General features: G+C 31.1%; 1 protein-coding gene and 1 pseudogene across 1 annotated transcript in view; one reads left to right on the top strand and one right to left on the bottom strand.

The window, feature by feature from the left end:
• Positions 1 to 142: 142 nt before the first annotated feature.
• Positions 143 to 24,185, top strand: part of LOC105293738 (cleavage stimulation factor subunit 3) — a gene marked incomplete at its 5' end in the record, with an annotated part of 50,980 nt that continues 26,937 nt past the window's right edge. The window contains 2 exons of the mRNA XM_011362592.2: positions 143 to 244; positions 364 to 459. Of these exons, the coding sequence (XP_011360894.1) occupies positions 143 to 244; positions 364 to 459 (198 nt within the window). The remainder of the gene's footprint in view (positions 245 to 363; positions 460 to 24,185) is intronic.
• On the bottom strand, positions 6,467 to 6,585 carry LOC111741344 (annotated as a pseudogene).

Below are 24,185 nucleotides of genomic sequence, written 5' to 3' on the forward strand. Positions count from 1 at the left end.
GAAAATGCAGGCCTCTTATAAGAGGACATTTTTATGCTTTGTACTGTGATATTGTATCCAGGGACTGATATATTGTGCTTGAATTAAATTAAGCATGAGATTTTTAAAACAATAACTTCAGTTCATTACTTTTTCTCCCCAGGCAGCTGAGTATGTCCCAGAGAAGGTGAAGAAAGCTGAAAAGAAATTAGAAGAGAATCCATATGACCTTGACGCTTGGAGCATTCTCATTCGAGAGGCACAGGTTTAGTGATATAGGATTACATTTCCTTCTCTATGGGTCCAATCACACTACTTGGTTCTGCAGTAAATATTTTCATAATCCTAACATTGTAAATGCTGTTTATTGGTTTTCAATTTTAGAATCAACCTATAGACAAAGCACGGAAGACTTATGAACGCCTTGTTGCCCAGTTCCCCAGTTCTGGCAGATTCTGGAAACTGTACATTGAAGCAGAGGTTAATATTTTATTTTACTTTTCTTATATAGCATCTGATGGGAATTGTAGCATACACTATAGTGGTAGAAAACAAGTTAGGAACATAGATAGCACAACTAGGACAAGGAGGATTTAAATGTTTCTTGCCTTTATTTTGTAAAATAGGTATAAAGGAGTAATTAAAATGAAATTTTGAAATTTGGGTCTTTACAAGCTGATGATTGTTGCATTTTGGAGTTGCAACAACATTAAAACAGTTTCAATGGTATTGGAGTGCTTTAGCCTTTTATTTACTTGTCATGTGTCAATTTATTGCCTCCTGTGTCATTTATTTAGAGCTCATTTTTCTTTTTATTCCTACTTACAAACTAATGTGAACTACTGGTTATAAGAAAATACAGTAATGTTAATTTAGTTTCATAGGTGTTTTGAATGTCTCTGGTTAAATGAAACACTTAGATGGAAAATTTATTTCAGATTTTAATTTTGTGAAAATACATGGTTTGTCAATAAATGTAAGCACTTCAATAATTTAAAAAAAATTTTTTCTGTAGGATAAAGTTTACATTACACAGGAATAAGCTAATGTGACTCAAACCTATATAATCATAATTTACCCCATGATACTGTTTTTTTATTGCTTTCTAACTGTCTTGATATACGAAGTCAGGCATTTTAAAGAGGAAGGGCCTCATTTGATTAGAAGGGAAATGTTCATTTTTGAAGACTGGAATTAGCAGTCAAGATGATAATAAAGCATTAATATATCGATAACAAGTGACACCAAGTAATCATTTCTCAGGTTATAAAGTAATGGAATGAAAGGGGTGAGATGGGAATAATTGGTATCCACATTAAGTTGAAAATGATATCCATTTCTTTTAATAACTTACTTTACTTATGAAGTATTTTTATTTCGAATATTAATTTCGTAATATAAATTCTCAACATAGTCAAGTACACTGCAGCCTCGTCATAACATTTTCCACAATAGCTGAAATTCGATAATATGTGGGTCTGTTTTGGACCTATTCAAAGGGCTTTAGTCATCAGCAATACTGAACAGACTTCAACACAACACAGTGTTACCTGTGATGTGTCCCTCAGAGTGGACTCAATCAACAGCAGTTTTAAATTGAGGCTACAGTGTACTCATTGTATTTGTGCTATAGTTTATATTGTATTTGGGAGGGGGGAATTACTGGACAATAGCAGGAACATTGTGTGTTAAATTTTTTTGCGTGTGGTTGTATATGTGGCATGTGTGTTTGTGTGTATGTATGAGAGAGATTGTACCTTACGTGAAGTCTGGTTGTGGTTTTGGCCCAAGACCATATCCTTAAGGTTTCATCACTTATCCTTTGGGACCATTTCTTTCCTCAATATATTTAATCATCAGAGTAGACTGGCACAGAATTCACCAGGTAAGTGAATAGGTCTGTCTGAAGTATGCTGAAGCCAGTGCTGCTTTGTAATACTCATTAAAGCAAGGAACCTGGAGTCCCTGTACTTGGTCTGCATTCCAAACACATTAACTTATATGCAAACTCATCAGAAACGAACGTAATTGGTATGTAACAGTTTTTGTATAATGAAGTAATACTTCTGAGTTTTAGAAATTTCTTTCAGTTTCTCAAATATTCAGGCATTATTTTTGCATTTTATTATAGCGTAAGTTAAACTGAAGTTGGCAGTTAGATACTCCATTCTATAAGTAAGAATTCAATCAGTCTGTTTCTCCCATTTCCTAACTGAAAGTATGAACTGCATTCTAAAAGACCAGATATTATTCCAAAGGGCTGAAAGTTGTCTCAATATCCAGCTCATTTCATAATATTTCAGAGCTGCTAGCAGTTGTCTGATTTATATAGTTGGTAATGTTTGCAGTTATTTTATACACATACATACACAAGTGTGAATGTAAGTATAAAACATCTTTTGAGAAAAAGTGGTAAAGAACATATTTGTGTTAATTTTGTAAACTTAATGGTTTAGAGGTTAAGATGTTAAATTGAATGCTGACTTCAGAAATGTATATCCTGAGCTGTGTTTTTCTCTTTCCTGATTTGCTCTTCATTTTTTAAATTTTCACATTTTGTATTTTGTTTAGCCTGTGAGAGGCTAAAATTTTCTTTGGCTATGTCACCCAATGTGGCCTTTAGTATTTCTGGAGAAGATACATAACCTATTTATAGTACATTAAAATCTAAAGTAATCATAAGAATGTCTTTACATTAAAGGTAGTTCTAACAGTGTTTAGCTAACATCCTGTATGCATTCTCAAGAAAATAAAGTTTTGTTGATACATTTGTTGTAACAAAGTACTTCATGGTGGGAAAATTGTAATGTTGCATTTATGTTCAGTTAAATTAACTTGGATGAGTCCAAATACATTTAGTTCTTTTCTAACAGAAAATAGGTACATCTTTAATAATAAGAGATAATTTGCTTTCCCAGAGAAATTTCTTATAAATCCTGTTTAAGATCAAAGTGGCAATAAAGGTTTTTTTTTGTTTGTTTTTTGCTTTTAAACTTGAGACATCAATTGCATGTTATAGCATAGTTTTTAGTAAAGAAGTTAATGACACTAGTCTGATGTTTTTAATATTTCCCAGTATATCAGCATTTCTCATGTCAGTGAATATTTAGCAATAGCTAGTTAACTTTTATAAAATTTAGTCTTTAAAATGTCCTTAATTTCATTATCCACTTTTATTTTTTTGTAAAGCAGAAATTATTGGATAAAACTTTTTGTTTTAATGAAAGGGCATTTAGGACCAACATCTCTGTATTTATAATATTATGATATAATTTCAAAATTAGTCCAAATTAGTGTTGCATATATTATGCAGTCATGTGCTGCATAATGACGTTTCAGTCAACAAAGGACCGAATATGTAATGGTGGTATACCATATAGCTTACCTGTGAAGAAGTCTATACTATCTAGGCTTGTGTAAGTGCACTCTATGTTGTTCACACAATGATAAAATCACCTAAAGATGCATTTCTCAGAACGTATCCGTGTCGTTAGGCAACACATGACTGTATAGGCAATCACATTTTGCCTCAGGTATGTGAAATGTATTGCTTCACTCTTGAATTCCAAAACTGCTTCTTTACACGATTTGACAATATAAGAGGAAATAATTGTATGATTACTCTTATAGTGACAGTTATCAAGCATAGAATCTAAATATAATTGTTATGATATAAAATTCTTTTGCTACTGTTTAGTTTTAAAGTAAACATTATAGCAGTCCCCAATTTTGACACCAGGGACCTGTGCTCCTATGAGAATCTAATGCCAGATGATCTGAGGTGGAGCTGAGGCGGTGATGCTAGCACTGGGGAGCGGCTGCAAATACAGATGAATCTTTGCTCGCTCACTGCTCACCTCCTGCCATGTGGCCCGGTTCCTAACAGGCCACGGAGTGTTACCGGTCTCTGGCCTGGGGATTGGGGACCCCTGTTTAATACATCTATAGCCATTTAGTTATTATATGGATGTCTTACATCTGCAGCATAGTATTTTTTTTAGTTAAGTGGACTGTTTAATCAGCCTCAATGCTCTTTAAAGAACCACTTTATAGAGTGGTCAGAAGGGTCACTAAGTATCACAAAATTGAGAAACTAAGTTTTTTTCCTCTGGTTTCTTCAGCTTTTCATGTAGCTAGATAGTCAATGTGACAGCATCTAAGTTATGTTATCTTATTGTTAGAAGTAACTTGTTTTGAATTGGGCCACATTTCGTACAAAAGGATGATGTTTGTTATTGGTAGCTGAAGGAGAAATGAAGACGGTAATGCTGTTGATAATAGCAATGATGTATCTTGCTGTCTGTGAAAGCTGTAATTCTTTAATAAAAGTATATAGAGATTGCTTGCTTTTTATTTAAAAAAATTAAAAAACATGAATACTTACAAATAATGAATTATAAAGTATACATTTCAGTTTTCAAAATAAGCTTTCTCCTTGGGAATATTGACTTTTAAAAATACCTTTCTTCTTGGAAAATGGAAGTGAACTCAGGATGGAACATGAGTGACCTAAATTGACATAAACTTCTCCACTGTCTCTACTGTTTTAATGCCTCTAAGTAGCAGTCTAAACTACTGTATTATAATGTTTTGTATATATTGAGCAATGTGATTTTTAAATGCAGGTAAAATTATTCATTATCATATAGATTATATTTTCTATACTTCAGCTTGCAATCTTTTTTTTAAAAAACCTGTATTCTTTTCTTATAGATCTGCTCTTTTCCTGTTTGTAATAAATGTTGGTCCATGTCTGTGTGATTATTCAGATTGTATTCTAAAATGCAATATGCTGCTTTTTAATCTGTAGTTTCTTAAATGCATGTATAATGTAGTATAGGGGTATAAAACAAAACAAGAATTATTTGCAAACACAGAACTGAGTGATCAAATACCTGAAAGTGCTTTGAATAATTACATGCTATTTTAAAAACAAAGGAAATATTTTCACATTTTTACTACTGTAAGTAAACTCCTATGTTAGGTTTTATTGAATTGTCTTATCCATCTTTCCTTCTATTATAGCAGAGACGTTTAGGTGTCATTTCTAATGTGGTCTATCCATTTTTTTCCTTGGGGGCTTTTTCTTTTCACCCAAGACATTATATAATAAAAGGACGTTTATTTGCAAAAAGACTTATTTTATTTAGATAACAAAATTTTTTTTTAAAAAACTTGCTTTCTATATGTCTTATTGATAATTTATTTTATGTTAAATATAGGTCTTTTTAAGCAAAACCTTGTACTTCTTAACCTGATTGCCTTTATATTTTTCGACTTCAGATAGCAAAGTTATAATCTTTGCAGTCACTGGTAAAAATTGAAAAAAAAAGCTTTTTTCCTCATCAAAGACTTAAAATTTTAAGCCAGTTTCTTTATATTCTATTTCTGTATGTGCAATAAGTTATGGTATATTCTAAAAATGTGGGAAAGGCATCTCTAAACAGATTTTAATAAAAAGTACAATCTAAAGTTTGTTGTGAAACATAAAAGGCTTTTTGATCATGCAATTCAAAGTATCTTATTGTGTAGTGTTATAGCCTGAATTTCTTGGTCATTTGCATAATAACGTAACACTTAATATATAATTTTTAATAGTTTTTAAAAATTAGGCATCAAGATTTTCGGGATTATATAATTTTGGTATATGACCTCCTTTATCTATCCTAGGAGGTTTGTATTTATTATAGGCTCCAACATAGCATCCGTGAATAAACACAAACACACTTAACCCATTCATAATATTACAGCATTAGAAACCTCCATTTTGGAAATGTAGCTAATCCTATCACAGGGGGAAAAAAAACTTTTTATGGTGCTTTGCATTTTTGGTTCTAATTTGAACATAAGGGAACCAGGTGGCAATTAATTGACTTTCTCTTAAAAAACAAAAAGACCTCTTAAATTCAAAGGCTCATCTATTTTCTAATGGGTTCATTGTGGTTTTTGGTTTTTTTGTGTGCTTGTAATTTATAAACAGCTGTTCCTTTTGAATGAGTCTGGTTCAAGGCACTTCCAAGAAATGATGTCTAAAATAACTAGTTATATCTATTAAAAGCTGTACTTCTAAATGTGGGCAAGAATGCACTTACATGGTTATAATTTACTTTTTAAACTTTAATTTTTATTACTAAACAGTTTGCTCTTAACTTTGGAGCACAAAACATGGTTAGTATAATGGTATAATAAATTGAAGTTTATAAATTTTTTCCCCACATATTTAGTCCACAGCAATTTCAACAAAATTGTGAAATGTTTGCTTCGAATACTACTTGTTGAGAAACTAAACATCTTTTTTAAGGCTCAGAGAAGCATAACCTGGGGTAAGTTTTATCATTTTGTATGCTAGGAGACCTCCAAAGAAAAATTTTCATTTGGAAATACTAAGCGAAAGTTATAAAAGCAAAGAATCTGATGTCAAAGACAGTATTGAAATGTAGTTTTGGAATAATGTTTTTATTTATTTTTTATTTATTTATTTTTTTAACGCTTACAGCACCTGATCTTCCTATGTGGTCTCCCATCGAAGTACTAACCAGGCCTGACCATGCTTAGCTTCCGAGATCAGACAAGATTGGGCACATTCGGGGTGGCGTGGCCGTAGACTGGAATAATACTTTTAAATGTAATAAAGTCCCAAAGCTATTTTTAATCTTTCTAATACTTTTTTTCATGTGATAGAACATGTTCAATCACAACCTTTTTTTGAAATGCAAGATTTTAGCTCTAATAGATGCACATGACACAATTTTAAGTCTTTGTCTAAAGATTCTTATGGGAAATGGTCTTTTTCCTCTTTTCCAATTCTGTTGAGATATAACATTGTATACATTTAAGGTATACAGCATAGTGATTCGGTATATATGTATATTGCAAAATAATTACTGCAGTGTTTAGTTAATGTCCATTACCTCACATAGTAAAAGGGAAATAATCTTTTATGGTGACATTTTCCGTAACTTTTCATGTTGAATTTGAAGAAAGAATGACCATTTCATGATGGTGGTTTTCTTAAAAACTTTTCTACTCAAACTATTAATATACAAGTATCATATATTTAAAGCCAGAGTGGACATTAAATCAGAAATTTAGAGCTGGAAGATAAGATCAGTTTATCCCCCTTATTTTATATGTGCGTAAAATCAATCAAGAGTTTGTTGTCCTTTAAAGCCAAAGCTTGCAAAACACTGCTTTAGGATCACCTGGGAAGCATTTAAAATGTACAAGCTTCGCCATTAGCATATCAGTATTGCTGACTCGATTTCCAAAGAATGGACACATGGACTCTTATTGTTAGGTGTTTCTGGCAGCCAGTTTTGGGAATCGAGGCTTTAGAGAGCCACAATTGAATTTTATTGCTGTGAATGTATTTCATACCTTGCAGAATACTGCCCATACTTGTTAGACTATAAAGCAATTAAAATCTCCTGGCTAGCTCTTTTGAACACACCATGTTAGGAGTTATTAGTATATTATCAATCAGTAATCATAAAGGTATATACCGTGTGCTTGGGAGTGTTCTTAACAGTGTAATTTTTTGTGAGAACAGCAGTCAGGATTAGGATTGTGTTATTGGACTGACAGTTTTTTACTTATTTTATTCCTGGGTTTGAAACCTGATTTTTTGGCTCCTTAAACTATATAATCAATCACCTAAGTGCCAAACTTTTAAGACTCAGACAACTTCTAAGGAAGTCCCATGTGTTAAGAGAGGGCCACTTAAGCTGAAGAATGTGGCTTAAAATTACTGTACTTTTTTTGATAGCTTACTATTGCCCTTGAGAAAGTTTTTAAATCGGTGAATACCACAAAATTTCAGATTATTAGCTAACATCATTTAATTAGTACTTGAGTATAAGTACTTCTCATTCTTTTGGGGGTGGGGAATGGAGTGTTTTCACAAAGAACCAGTCATTTGTAGGTATTTCTGTAGTCAAGTTTCTGTCCATTTCTGAATTTTTCATACACAGATGAGTGCAGTGTTTTTCAATCATTTTAACTCTTATTTAAAATTTTTTTCCTTAGCGGCTTTTAATAGTAAAATGGTAATTTTAGTATTTCCAGTTAATGTCTATTCTAAAGAGAGTTGGCTCCAGCTATAATTAAAAATTTCAGTATCAGTGATATTTGTAGAATTACTTGAGTAATACCTAAATTTTGTAAAATGTATATGTCAAAAAATGACACCTTAAAATATCTTGTGAAATTGTAGACTTTATGTTGTAGGAGGGAGCTTAAAAGTATTTGAGGAAAATTGCCAAAAAAATACTTGTATTTGTACATTTATTTTAATTCCCTCACCTACCTTTTGCTTTATCAGTTTTAACTACTGTAATGCGTGAATTTTTTAAGATTTTGTGGATTTTTTAATTAGGATATGTTAGGTGAGAAAATGCTTAAAACATTCATTAGATTATCGTTTAGAGTTGAGGATTCAAATTATATGCCAATCATTAGGGATCACATGGTTTAATTTGCTATGGGTTGAATTAGCAGGCAAGCATTGTTTTCACTATAGACTTGACATTTTTATAATTTAAGCAACTTCTATAATGCATTTAAACTTCTTTTAAAAATATTTTAGTTACAAAAAAGTTGCAAGAACAGTGCAAAGAAGTCTCATACACTTAACCCTGATTGACCAGTTTTTAACATTTGTCATGTTTTATTCTGTTTTTTTTTTTTTCTGAACCATAAGAGATTGGGTTGCATACATCATGACCTTTAACATTTGAGTGCATTTCCTAACAACTAAACAAAGACACTCTCATATATAAATAATCTTTTAATGAAATTCAGGAAACAACATTAATAGACTTTGAATCTGCAGTCCATGCTCTACTCTAATTGATGCTCTTCATAGCAATTTTCTTTTAAATTAGTTTCCAATCCAAGATGATTACATATAGTTGTCATTCCTCCTCAGTCTCCTTTATGTTGATTTAAACTTCAAGCTTGATATTTCCTCACTAAATTCAGTTTAAATACGTTTTAGCTGAAAGGCTACAAATGGTGTGTGTCTTTCTTTACTATGTCTCATCCAGAGGCACATGATGCTCCTTTACCCCTTATTGATATCGTCATTGACCATTTTCTCCACTGTATAGTTACTGTTTTTCTTTTTGTAGTTAATAAAATAGATACTTTGAGACTATAAAAAATATTTCTCATTCAACAACTGCCCTGTTCATTTTTAATCTGTTAACGATCTTCCAAGAATCAGTGATATATTCCCGACAAATTAGCATTTTTTCTTCTGTTTATTGTTGATCATAAATATGTACTCTTCTGTTAATGACTCAAACTTCCAGCTTATTTATACTTTAAAACTTGTAAAGTACTAGCTTCTCTGATGCTGCCCCCACATTTTTCTTTTAAATAGATTAGTACAGTTAGAAAAAATGACTTACAAGATGTCAGTAGGTTATGATTGTATCAGGTTTTCCAAATATAAAATAGTGTCAGTAATGCCTTTAAATTCTGTCATAAATTACGTGGGGAAGATAAAAATTGCTACCTCATTCATAAGGTTATTTAGAAACATGAGAACTACTGTAGGTTATGGAAAATAAATGTCTTGATATACTTGACCAAATGGCAAATTATTTCAAATAAGAATTTTTTTTTAATCATGGGCTCTTTGGCTTTAAAAAACGTTAGAAAGTGAGTCAAAAAGATCTAGATAAATATTTGATTGCATATGCAAATGCTTTATTTTTTAATTTTTAAAATTATTTTAAAAAATTTCTTGGTGATTTCAGGCACAAATTAGAAAGGTGCCACTTTAAAGAAAATAATTTTTCGGTTAGCAATTAAAGATTGCTTAAACCATGGAAGTGGTATTCTCCAAAAAGCAAAGTTGTTAGATGGTAAATTTCAATTTCCTGAGTTCACAAAACAGTATTGAGATTTACATTGAAAGAAGAGAGACTCCAAATCTAAAGAACTAATATAATAGTGTCTATGATTTAATTTTTTTACAGTTAGTGATTATTTGCCGTGTGCCTCACCTACAGGGTCAAAATTCTGCCTTTTATCTGTGTTAAACAATGGGTTGATCATTTTTGGTAGTGTGGAAAAGATATGTTTAAAGAATTGTTCATTTAAAGAAGTGGAGGCAATTTATAGGGCACTCTAAAGGATACTACGGAGAAATAGGAATGACACAATTTGTATTATAGTGACCTAGGATTTCTACTTTCAGCTCTTGTACTAAATTACTGTGATGTTAGGCAAGCCATTTAATCTTTTCTACCCTTCCTAATATCTTACTATGAAAACTAAACAGAAAAATCGAAAAAATAGTATATTGTCATAGATACTTGTACACCTTCCACCTTGATACAGTGTTATGTTTTACCATACATACTTCTTTTTATTATATAGAGAGTATTGTCCTGTATAACTGCAATACCGTTATTACACTGAAAGGGAACAGTGGTGTTCTAACGATGTAATATCCATTTCACGTTTACTGTTCCAGATTTATTGTTTTTTAAAGTTCTCTATTTCAGTGATCAATGAAATTATTTGAATTTTATGTCCTTATAATGGTCCTATCTCTGTTCCTTCTGTGTATCAGTTTACCACACAGATCTCATTCTCATCCCCTTCCCATATGAATAGGAAAACTCATGTGAATGCAAGTGTTGTTTCCAATGATCTGTGAATTGCAGCATAAATGGAAGTCCCATAACTGTTCCAAACAATAATTGTTTTTTGGACTGCCATCATACTGGAGAGTGGGAATTTTTTGTATTTTTACTACTAAGAGGCAGCTTATTCTGAATTTACATATATTTACAATAAGCTAAAATTTTTGTGGATCTTACCTAAAATATGTGTGGAATTGTACTGGAGTTCTTAAAAGTAAGCAGGTGTTTTTCAATTGTTAAATTTTGGGTATAGATCTACAAAACTAAATTTTATGGAAAACTATTGTATGTGGACATATAAGGAAAATGGAGGAAGATTTTTTTTAGGGGGTGAAATATATTCTAGAATAGATTTTTAGAAGTAAAAAAGATGTTTACATTTTAAAAATCCATTGCTGATTTTCAGTTGTATCTTGTTGATAGTGATTTTTTTTCCTTTAGTCTAATTACTTACCTCAACAGTAATAACTAAAGTTTATTAGACCTTTAATATATTCTGATTACTTTTTATGGAATATCTGGTTAATCGCATTTTACCTTTTGAGGTAGATATGTGTTATCCCCCATTTTCTCCAGACGTCTAGATTTTCTGAAATTTAGAAGACTTAAATTACTTTCCTCAGATCAACAGAATTAAAGGTTAAGCTACTGAGAAGTAGTAGGAAAGTTGGGGGCTTATACTCAGGTATTCTAATTTCTGGGTTTGGGCTCCTGGTCACTAACCACTATAAACCACTATACTAATCTTAGGGACCTAAACTTCAGTATGTTGCACAAATAGCTCTAGTATTTTCATAACTGACTCCTTTTTATTTGCTCAAGAGTTTCTTGCATTTTTATTTAGCTGTTAGGATTTTTAGGTACATTTGAAAAAATAGATCATAGCTAGTCAACCTCATAAAATTTCTTCAAATCTTTTAGATGATAACATTGTACAGTAACTTCTGTGCAAACTCACCTTATGGTTTATATACAATCTTAGCTCTAAAATTCTTTGCTATTTGTAGTTTTACTCTTCACTGTTTTAAAATTTTTAACTTGTATGTACTGAGATCTAATATCAAATAGGGATTCTGAACACAAAAGCCACAGGTTTTAGTAATTCTGCAATTTTAATTTCTAAGAACACATTCTTTACAGCTTCAAATACTTATTTACATTCAACATTAATGTGAGAAAAAATTTACTTTATGAAGTAGCAATTAGGAATTTTCTTTGAATAGAATTTTCTTAGGGACAAAATTAAGAACTTAGGTAAAGGATGTTAGCCTTTGAATAACTACTTACTAAACCGTTTTCTTCACACTTCTTTCCATTGAAGTATAGAAGTCTTGCAAAATAAGTTCTGATTTGATAGACTATTGTGATTTTTTTGTTTTTAGAGAGAATCTTTAAAATATTTGAAATTAGGAAACAAAACTTTGTGAAAAAAGTGAAAGATTGGAATTAGGCACAATATCTAGCTCTCATTTAAAAACTATGGAGGATCTTGACTCCTGTAGTTAATGGGAAAATCACATTGACCAACATTCCCAGTTTTTTGTTAATTTGTAATTTATCAGAAATTCGAGAAATATTTTTTGAGCACGACTCCAATCTAAGTCACTGAAGACTGAGCTCTTTTCATGCAGCTTCCTGACATAGCTCAGTTGATTCTAAAAAAAACAATTACGATGTTATGTTAAAACTTGAAATTTTTTATCTGTAAAAGTTTTGCAATTCTAAATTTCCCACAATAGAGCTGTAGGAATTTAGTGTATTCAGTGGTGCTTATTGTAAGATACTTTTTGGATAGGAAGAAAAGTATAAGCTGCAGTTTAATTTTTAGGAGATTCTGTGCAGATTAAAATATGCAGAATTTTTTTTAGCAAACCCTTTTGGCAAGTTATTTTGCATGTAGAATCCTTAAAATTACCCTGACACAGTTGATGTTTAGTAGGAAGAAGACTTGAACAGAATCCAGTTGACATATTTGCCTGGGTCCTGTTCACACAAAATTGCTCTAAGTGTTAATACTATTTTTTCGTAGTACAATTGACTGTTGAATTTATAAATTCTCAAAGTCATGTGGTACATTTTCAGGCTCCATGCTATCTCTGTATTTTCATAGATTTTTACGTGGCCGTAGGCAGAAAAATACATGAAAATGTTTCAGTTTCTTACTTTCACTTTATATATCAAGAAGATGGGGAAATAACTTTCAAGTATCTACTGAATGAACACATGCTAGACACTTAGATAATATGGACGCCTCAGTGAAAAAATTTACAATTTGGTATATGAGACAATTATAACAACTAGATGGTGTTTTGATAGAAAAAATACCTATCTTTGATAGAAAAGTATTTGCCGAAGCCTCAACAAAGGGGAGGAAAAAAAAAATACTTTATTCGAGCTGTTGCAACAGCTTGGTAGTTTGTAAGCTGAATTTTGTTTCTAGTATTTTAAACATGCTAATGACTATTACATGAATTTTTTCTTAGTTACAGAAACATGAGCTTTATAGTTAATCTAGAATTGCTGCTAAGCTGTTAGGAAATAGAACTGGCGTAAACATCTGAAACTTCATAGTGGCTAAAATAATAAGATGAATGTAATTTTGCTCTAGGAAAATCTTAAATTGAGATATTTATATGGTTCTGGGCCCTTGTTTCAACTCAAATGCCTACAGAAATTTAGATGTTAACTGAGTGGAAGTTTCCTATTCAAAGAGAAATTGCCTGTTGGTTAGAAATTTTCTTTCATTTCGTTAATTTTTACATTGTATTTGAGTCTTAAGAAACTAAGAATTGAGCTATAAGACCGTTTAATAGTCTTCATATCATTTGAGAAACATTAATTGACCAAAATATTCATTTTGAGGGAGAAAATTAGTTACTTTTTATGGATAAAACTTGAGCATTTGCCTCAAACAATTTGCTAGAAAAATTTTCACCATGAATAAACTCTGTTTTTACTAAATGCCAGTTCTCAGATAGCGCATCGCTGGTGTTTATCCAATAACATACAATTTCCAAATTGACGTAGGCACAGAAAAAATTATTGCTCATTTTATATGAATTTTATTAATGAAAAAATTTTGAGACTTTTATCTCTTTATTTCATTAAATATGTTAAAATGCAAGTATACACAAAAGGGACAGTTATACCAAAAGGACAAAATTGGTAACCAAGATTTAAAAATGCCACTTAAACATTTATTCTAGTATCAAAGACTGAAACTTAGTTTTGAACAAAACCCCGAAGCTAATGTCCTGATGTTATTGGAATACTTAAAGGCTGGCTAAAATTTAAAAAATGTTGAAAACACAAGAACTTTTCAAATGTCTGACAAACTGGTAAATGTCAGTCTCTAAATTTTCAAATTTTTATAAAGTCCAAAATTCGATTAAGGAGAAAATATTGTTTACCTATGGCAATATGTTAGATTAATAAGGGAAGTTTTAATACGAATTGTGTTGATATGATAGTGATTTATTGTAAATTTTTTAGGCAATTTATTACATGAGAAATTTTTTTATAACAGTAAGTAATTCAGGATTATAATGGAAATTTGATCACTGAATTAGTGAGTTCTGGTTCTTAATTGGGTTTGGCTACTTTCTAGAATCTTCAAAGACCTTAGAATAAGCAGGGTTGTATTCCAAGTAGAAATTAGATATTGTAAAAAAATTCATACATATTTAATGAATTTTTATCTATAAAGTCTTATGTTTTAATAATCAGTTATTTCTTAAATTCAGATGAGTTGATTAAATAATTTTTTAAATTAGAAAATTAGTGTAAGGAATAAATAGAATACCAACTTAAGTATACAGTTTCATACTTGATAGCTTCATGGTAATTCACATAATAGTCTCTTCAGTCACATTGGACTTCTTAAACATTCCAGATACATTCTCTTCTCAAAGCTTTTCTTTATATTAATTAGCTGTTTTATCTGCTCTCAAGAAATTTGCCCAGATAGCAGCTTGACAAAATCCTGTTTCAAATTCTTGCAAAAAGTGTTATCTTCTCAGTGAGATCATGGCTGTCCTGTTTAAAATTGCCATATCTGTTTTCAGTACTTCAAAACTTCCTTTCTTTTTTCATCTATAATACTCTCTCCTAATATACTAAACAGTTTACTTGTGCTTAGAGTTTGTCTTCTGTACATTGCTATTTCTTAGGAACCTAGAACAATGCTGGGCATATAGTGGTGCTCTAAATATTTGTTGGATGAAAAATCCACAGTGGGAAATAAAATTGAGTTGATCATATTTTAAAATTTGAATTTTAATTTCTAAGAATTAGATTATATCAATTTATAACAAAATGTATTTTTTATAAAATTGTAGGTGGCCAATGCCTTTACTCTTAACAAGTTAATAAAAAGGCTCATCTTTAGTTTTTATAAAAATATACAAATTGTCTAATATCCTCAAATATTTGAGTATCTTAGAATAAGCTTTATTTATATTAAAATTATCTTGATGAATGACAAAAAGGTTTTTAAAGAATTACCCAATGTAAAGGGCATTACTAATTTACCGAGCATTTTATAAAATTTGCTTGCGATTCCAAAATGTTTTCAGATAAAACTTTAAAATCTGATACAGAAGATGAATGCCTGACTGGTTACAATAAAGTTTTAGCCACATATGTTGGAGTAAAATTTCTGAGACATTTGTATGTGCATTATATGAGATAAAAACTAGAGTTTTCATAGGTGGTTTTGTCAAATTAGTAAAGCATAAACATTCTAACTCTTCCCCACCTCTTTTCTCAACTTTGACTAATGTTTGTATGTGTACAGTGTGAACATCTGGTTGATGAGTGGGCATTCATTAAGATATCTAGATGTTGATATGTATAAATTCCTATTTTAACAATTCATAATGTAGATTTTTAAATAATATTTTTTAAAACAGGAGTGTCTTACATATTACTTTCCTTTTTGTTCTTGTGGCTTTTACGCAAAATTCACTTACTTAAGCAAGGTAAACTCAAACTGCTAGATTCATAGTGTTTCAGAGAATTAAATTACATTTATTTGGGAATTCTATAAAATATTATGGAAATATATTTGGTTAATTCTGTAACTTTTTAACTTTTGGAAATTTAGTGTTTCAATTAATATTGGATTTTAAAGTTTTCAGTTGCTTTTCAAGATAGTTTGTATACAAAAATTTTTCCTTATTTTTTGGAAAGCTAGTTAAAATATTTTGAAGATTTGTGGTGAGTTTGGTTACTCGGATCAGCTCTCACTGAAAACAACTAAGACTGCTGGACACAATATAAAAAAAGTCTTAAAAGCATTGAAGAACTGATGGCATGTAAGGAATTACCAAGCCAAAACCCAATTGGAAAACACCAAAAGAATTGGAAAGCGCGCGCGCGTACGTGCGTGCGTGCGCGTGTGTGTGTGTGTGTGTGTGTAAGCAGAATACCCAAACTGTTCTTATTGTGAGAGCCTTTGTCAAACTGGGATAACTTAAGCTGCAGATTTGAAGGCTTCTAGAAGCTTAGGCAGCAAAAGTCAAAGCCTAAGTCCTGCCCAACAGGACATTCTCTCCCTTCAAAGCTATGAGAAGGCAATTCTCTGTTGTGACCATGAACCAGAAGGTATGCCATCTTCCCAACCTTAGGAGACCAAGGAAAGTTGCTGTGATCCCGAGCAAAGCGGAATGGAGAAATCCTGAGACGTTACAACAATAATTTGGCCCTTGCATGGATTTGTGGTCCAGATAAATACCACTTGGGTGGTTCAAAAAGAGTTTGAACCATGAATGTAAGGTGGACTCAGTCTGACTTATGCTCATGCTCATAGATAACTGAGCTTACTCAAAACCTTTTGAGGAATGCACGTTCATCCTGAGCCACAAAGGAATCTCCACAAATATTTTTCCAAGAAAAGGAGTTTAATTATTAAAAATGAAGTACATAAGGAAAACACACATAGCAGAAACATCTGCAAAGACTTCAAAAACTAGAATTAAGGTAATAGGTTAACTGATTAGACAGAGGTGAAGAGAGAATTGGAGAATTGAAGAAATCCAGATTGGTGCTTAAAAAGACAGGGAAATTTTTAAATGGAAGATTAACAGCCACAAAGTATAGAGTGAAAATGTGTAATTGAATTTCCAGAAGTAGAAGAGAGGTATTGGGCACAAGCACAATTTGAAGAGATAAATACTAAGAATTTTCCAGAATGGTTAAAAAACTCAACAGATTAAGGATGCTCAATGAATCCCAGAGTTAAAAAAAGAATTACCTAGATGCATGAGAATAAAACTAGAAAACTAAAGACAGAGCATCACAAAAGAAGCTGGAGACATAAAGCAAATGTCCTTCAAAGGACTGGCAGTTACTTGACAACTTCCCAGCAGCAACAATGAAGTCAGAAGACTGGAATTGCCTCTTCAATTTGGTGAAAGAAAGTAGCTGTTGATAATACTGAATGTCAGCTGTAATTGAAAAAAATAGCTGTAAAAGTTCTGTACCCAGGGAAAAAAAAATTTATTGGGTGAAGAATGATATAGCCACAGGTAGAATATTGTCAAAGTTACTTGTATATTTTTTTACATTTCTGATTATAACTTCTTCAAACTAAAAAATATATGTACTTTAAAGAATATTTTTATTCATTTAGTTAGTATCCATCAAATTATTCTTATTTTCTCCCCCAAAGTCAATCTGTTCTAATGAAGGTTCTCATAAATGAAAGGACTTTTATTAGAATTGTAATAATGGTATTTTTAGCTTCATTTTTAAGAGGAAAATGACTATGAATTTTATACTTATAAATTTGGTAAATGTATTTTGATTTGTTTAGTGTCAGAAATTTATAAAGTTTGTGGCTAACAGTTTCTTAAAGTAAATGTTGGCTTTCAGTTAAATTTTTACCCATGTATATCTAATAATCTCATTGTTAAATGCTATAATTACTTTATAAAACACTGTAATTGGGTGACAGCAGTGTCTCGTTAATTAGTTAATATTTGTTTTTTAAGTTTGAAAATTATATGACTAAATGAGTTAAATTTTTATGGTAGTGTGTACCTCTGCTCTCAGTTTGTGTTACAGTTGGTTGTTTTCATTAAAAATGCTTAAATTCTGCTGCTAGGTATTTAGAAACTGCAAAAGTAACCCGTTATCTTAAAAAGTAGTTAAATAATTAAACATTTTACATTTAATTTCTATATGCATAATACAAATCCTATTTCTTGTACATTTAGAGTATTAGGAATGTTTGTTTTGAGAATTGATGGTGAAATACAGAAATGTGTTTAAACATAAAAGATGCCACAAAAGGTTATGTATCATCTGAAGAGTTTTAAAATACATCTGTTTTTGAAAAAATGTAGTTAAAAAGTCTAAGATACAAAAGGGACGTACAGAAGTCTTTCGTCTATCTGTACTTGAACCACTCAGTTCCCCTGCCTAGTGACATATGTTCATCTTTTTTTTTCCGCTCTTTTTGCATGAATAATTATGTGATCTTAGATTGTTTTCACCTTGCCTTTTTTTTTTTTTTTGCGCAACAAAGTAAATTTTAGAGCTTTTTTAAATTTAATTTTATTAATTTTTTTTTTTTTTTTAGGCGAGGCAACCAACCCTTGATTGACCTCACAGATTGCAAGGACCTTATCAGCTTACAATTTCTTATTTTTTTATTATTTATACCTACAGCACCTAGCCTTCCTAGGTGGTCTCCCATCCAAGTACTAACCAGACCCAACGTGGCTTAGTTTCCGAGATCAGATGGGATTAGCTTGTTCGAGGTAGCATGGCCATAGACTAGAGTTTTTTTAAACAAGTACATAATACTCTGTATTTTGTTTAATCTGTCTTCTGAAGGACATTGAAGTTCTTCCCAAACTTGTTTTATTACGAACATTACTGCATTGAATATCTGCATACATATAATTTCCACTTGTGTGAATATATATATTAAATTCCTATATCTGTGGGAATTTCTGAATCAAAGAGTATGTGGAGTTTTTGAATTTTCTAAATTCAAATTGCCTTCCACAGAGATTGTAACAATTTAAAAATCTTATTGATAAACTTTGATAGAGCCAACTTCTTTGCATCTTCTTACTGCAATTGTATTACACTTTAATTTTTGTCAGTATTCATAGGTAAAAAATTATCTTAGTGTGGTTTTTATTTGCATTTCTCTTATGAACGAGACTGAGTATTTCATTTTTAAAAATTTTAAATTTATTTTTTGAAACCTGATATCCTACCATTTGTCTGTTTTGTTTTTTTCTTATTTTCAGGAACACTATAGATTAGTGGAGTTAAGAGAAACTTTATCACAGTTTGCTATTTAGAAGTTTGAGCAATTTTATTATAACTAAATAGTATGTTATCTTTATTGCTTATGTTTTTTTTTTTTCCTCAATGTCAGATTGGAAGGAATGATAAATATGCTGAGATGAAAGACCAATATATTTTGTTATTTTGGTGTTTTTGACTTGCTACAAATATTTTTTCCTTTCAAATACATGTTTTGTACGTAGAGTTTCTTTTAGTTGATGAAAACCTATGATTTCCCATTTAAATCTTATGTTTGCAAAGTATTTTTCTCATACATGTCTTGAGCTTTTTATAGTCTTGCAACTCAACATTAGAAAGACATGAGCAAAAACTTAAATTACCATATGTAATGATAAGTTTTAGATTAGTAGATTTTATAACAGTATGTTTCTGTGGGTAGTTATATTCTTTTTTTCCCTTAAGTTCATTTACCTATAAAATATTGTGAAGAAAAATCTTGATTCACAGTACACACTTTCTTGAGCTATTCAGTAAGGTCATTGAAAATAGTAGGCATAGGAATAATGAAGACATCTTTTTAACAATCATATAGAGCACTTTGACGTGAATTTTGTGTAGTAAACTAGTTTCCCCAATGGTAAGGCTAACCTTAAATAAAATCTAGTTTTCCAGCATTCACGCCTTCCTAGCCAACAATGTATTTCAGCTGTAGCAATTTGAAAGCCCATCCTAAGATGATTTTCGTGCATATCGTGGGATGCTGAGGGGATATGAGAAGGGAACAGAACAATGGTCTTGTTCCAGTTCCCTTGTTCTCCTTCCTCAGGTTTAGGTAGTGATCGAGAAAGGGTCGTGAAGAGCTCAGGTTCTTTGGGAAACAACATTAAGAAAATGTTGTTTTCCTATTACTTTTTACATGTCACAGCTTTTGATAAGCAGCCAGCTCCACTAACCTGTTACATAAACTTGGACAAAATTAGACCTGTATATGAGAATCTACTAGAAAGAAAGAATGACCATGCGTTTGGTAGATTACAAGAGCCTTCCTTCTGTACTTCATTTACAGCAGGGGTCTCCAGCTGCTCCCCCTCCCCGCCACCTGCCACCACCACCACCACACTTCTCTCCTCCCATCCCCTGGCTGCACAGCAGGAGATGAGCGGCGGGCTAGTGAGCAAAGCTTCATCTGTATTTGCAACCGCTCCCCAGCGCTAGGAGCACCGGTCTCTGGTGCCAAAAAGGTTGGGGATTACTGATTTACAGGATAAAATTTCATCTTGACCCAGAGCTTATTATTCAGGTTTTCTTCTCTTCAACTTTCTTTACATTTCAGTGATAGCATAAAGAGGACCTCCTTTTTACGACAGGAATTCCAGTATGATTTTTATTTCATTCTTGCCTACTAAAACTTTAATGGATATTCCATATAGGATTTGAACTTAATTCTTTACTTTTGATGATATCACTTTGGAAAATGCAAACCAAACATTTCAAACCATATAAATCCAATTCCAGACAAGATAATACATACTTTTGTTAAGCTTTTAAATATGGTCTGTTTGGAGAAATACACTTAGGACATTATGAAATAAGGAAAAAATAAGTTTAAAATTTAAGTACCTGTTAGATTGTTTTGTAAACATTCTGGAGATAAACACTTAAAATTTCAAAATATGACTTAACCTATTAAAATAGAGCCAAAATTTCAACTTTTAAACATGTCTATCATAGAGGAAGAAAATTCATAATCTTGATTCTTCTGGAATTTAATGTTTTTTTACCTGACCCTTTTCTTTGTTTTTCATAACAATAATTTGTTAGATATATCTACCTATTTAAACTAACATTTTTAAAATCCTAGTTTCTCATCTTTTAGGTTTATTAGAAGCACTGTTACATGGCAAATAAAAACCATGTTTTCATTCAAGAGAATGAAATAAAATTGATTAGGGTGTTTACATGGAATTATCTAAACCATGTGAAAATCTTTCAAAATCCGTATTAGAGTTTTGATCAGTCCTTGCCCATTTTTTAAAATTCTTATTCTGAATTGACTGACAGTATAAAATGTAGCATTCTTTCTAAACATTTTTCTTGAAGTGTGATTTTTTTGGTTAATATTTTAACAATAAACCCTTTTATTTAAGTTAGGTTTTTTAGTTAATGTTTTAACAAGAATCACAGAACTCATCATGAGCTTTCTATAAAACTTATACATTTTCATTTTTACATTTCCATTGATAGTTAAGGTAGTATAATATTCCAAAAGTTAATTTTGAGTGAATATGCAGTCGGCAATAGATTTATATCCATGTTTTTTTTAGCAACTATTTATTGAATGTCTACTAAATGTTAGGCACTCTTCTGGGTGCTGTGAAATAAACTGATAAAAATCAGTGCCTTTGTGGGTTTTTATTTTCTGAAAGAAAAGGTTTATTGAGCACAAAAAGGATCCAGCCCTGGAACATGCAGTCTTACCAGCAGCAGGACTAGCTGGAGAAGGCAAACATGTCCTGTGGATTTTTTTATGATGTTGACTCACTTGTTTTCAAATGAGTCAATGGAATAATACCTAGATGGAATGCTGAACAAATAGTTATTATCATAGGCTTTCAGAAACAGTCGTGACTAAATATGTAGATGAATGAAAATTTTGGAATTGAATAGTTCAATTTTAAAAGACAAGCATAACGATGTATCAAATGAATGGTGGTTGAAAGAAAAGAAAATGAGGAAGGAAAAACAACTTGTCATGATTGTTTAAAAAGGAAAATAAAAATTTTAAATATTTAAAATGAGTAATATGTGTTTATTGCAGGGAAATTAGAAGAGTATAAGCATAATGGGAAAAAAATTTTATTTCCACTACCTTTCACTATCGTTAGCTTTTTTAGATGTGGGTATTTATAAAGTAAAAACTTAAAGTTTTGTAACATGTTTTTCACATGGTAGCATATTTTTGTTATTATTTATGATACAAAATCACTTAACTATGCTAAAGTAGTCTGTTCTAGATAAATGCTATTTAATCAGTCCTTTATTTTGTACATTCATGTACAAAATTGCTTCCAAGTTTTTGCTTTATAAGAAACTAACAAATATAATTTTACTTAAATATCTTTCATTTTTACAATCATTTTAGACTGACCATTTAGAATTGGTATTTCACTACTAAAGTTTGCCAGTATGCTCTTTTAAATTGAGCCTAGGTAACTTCTTTTAATTGCTTTAGAATTTTAGTAAAAATGGCCAATGTATAGTTTGTCCAAGAGAAAAAGATTAAATGTACAGTTTTTTGTGAAAAGGATGATTTGGAGATTATTTGATAAACATTTAAAGGAGTTGTGGAATTATGTCATTTCAATTAAATAGAAATAAACTGCATACAGGATTGAGAAAACTAGAATTGGGTCATAATACAAATGTTGATTCTTTTGGATAAAATGATAAAATGTAGCCAAGTTAGTTACAGGATATAATTATAACTTTGAATCTAAAGTTAAAAATTCAAATAGCACTGATAAAAATATATTTTAGTCTGATGAATATGTTATAAGTTTTACAGAATGAGGAAAATAGATTTTTTCCATCTTCATAAATCTATATTGATAGAGAAATACTGGAAGGCAAGTTGCTCAAAAAGTGGAGAAATGTAATTCACTGAATTTGTATCCACTTTTTGAAAATCCTGTTTTTGAAAAGTGATTTTAAGAAAGGCTAGATGAAGCATTACCCGTCTATAAATGTTCTACCTGATTCAGCAGTATAAAAGTGTATGTAGAATTAGTAACAAGGAAATGCATTGGAAAATTTGATGCCATCTGATGCTACTGAAAATTAAGCAAGCGCAATGGTATCGTGATAGGAATCTATTAAAATGGGAAGGAAAAAATTTTAAAATTTGCGTATAAACAAAAAATGGGAAGGAAATTATTGATTAGTGAAAGTAAAATGATCTATAGTAGAAGAGTGAGTAAAATAAAGCTTTTGTCCAATAATTCAATTGTTATTTTTTGACAATAGCAGTTCTCAGTTTTATGCAGTGAGAAGTATAGTGAGCGATGAAAGAATTATAAAGACTTGTGTTTCTTTGCTCATAAATTTTCCCTTCACACATTAAAAAAAAAATGTGTGACTATACTAAAGGGAGGTTAACTCAGCAAATGGGAGTGGGGTGAAATATTTTCTAAGGTGATGTATAAAAGTTCATATAGTAATTCTAGAGAAATTATATTATTGAGTGATATTTTTAATTTGCTTGGAAGGATTTTCACTTTATTGAGGACAGTTCATAAAAGCTGAAAATTAAGGTAGGAAAGTAGAAAAAACTAAGTTAATGTGAAAGAAAGAAACTGATATTAGACCTTCAAGGGAAGTGAATCAGCACATCTACTTGAGCACTACTCTGGCTGTGCAGTACAGAATTGATACCATTTTTGAGATAAGTGGCTTATAAACTTGGTTCTCTGACACTCCTGGTAATTCGAGGATCTCACAATTGTACACATTTCTCATTCTTGATTTTAATTCACCATTTAGATCTATGCCATACATCAATTTCAAAGGAGTGATGGGCGAGGTGGCATAGTAGTTACGGTAGCAAAACCAATTGAGCTATAAAAATTAGTGATTTTTGATACTTCAGACCAAATCACTCACTTTTCTCAAGTAAAATATCTTGCTCTATTTTCCTTAACTCAAAATTTGCAAATTAGTTATTTTTGAAAAGTAATGTTTGGCATGGTGTTGACAAAGTACTCACTTTGTCATGGTGATGAATAAAGAGTAGACATTTTTTAAGTAAACAGGCTGAGTCTGTAAATGTTAAGTGATGATTGTTGACAGATGCCGTATAAATTGGACCAAAATCAAATTTAGTTTACTTTTAACAGTCTTGGTGAAAGTCAGTTTTGCCTAATTTACCTAGCAATCATTTAACTTTTTTTAGCTTTGAAGGCCTGGCTAAGAACTTGAGAGCATTTCAAAATGAATTTAAAATGAAGATGTTTATAACCAGAGAAGAATGTCAATTAATTTCTCAGGAGAAGAATTTACTGTCCCAAATCAGCTATATTTTTTCTTTTCTCTTATAAAACAAAAACCCAACTCTACTGCTGTGAAATTGTTATAGAAATTTATTTAAATGTATAATGGCAATATGTAACAAAAATTATTTCACTTCTCCTAGTGTTACCAGTTTTTTCTAACAGTTTTGTGTGTATTTCTCGTGAGTTTATGTCACTAAATTGATAAATAGAGACACGTAGGAGGGGGAAAATAGGTAGA

The sequence above is a fragment of the Pteropus vampyrus genome, unplaced genomic scaffold, assembly GCF_000151845.1.
Source record: "Pteropus vampyrus isolate Shadow unplaced genomic scaffold, Pvam_2.0 Scaffold76, whole genome shotgun sequence".
In the NCBI taxonomy this organism is placed as follows: domain Eukaryota; kingdom Metazoa; phylum Chordata; class Mammalia; order Chiroptera; family Pteropodidae; genus Pteropus; species Pteropus vampyrus.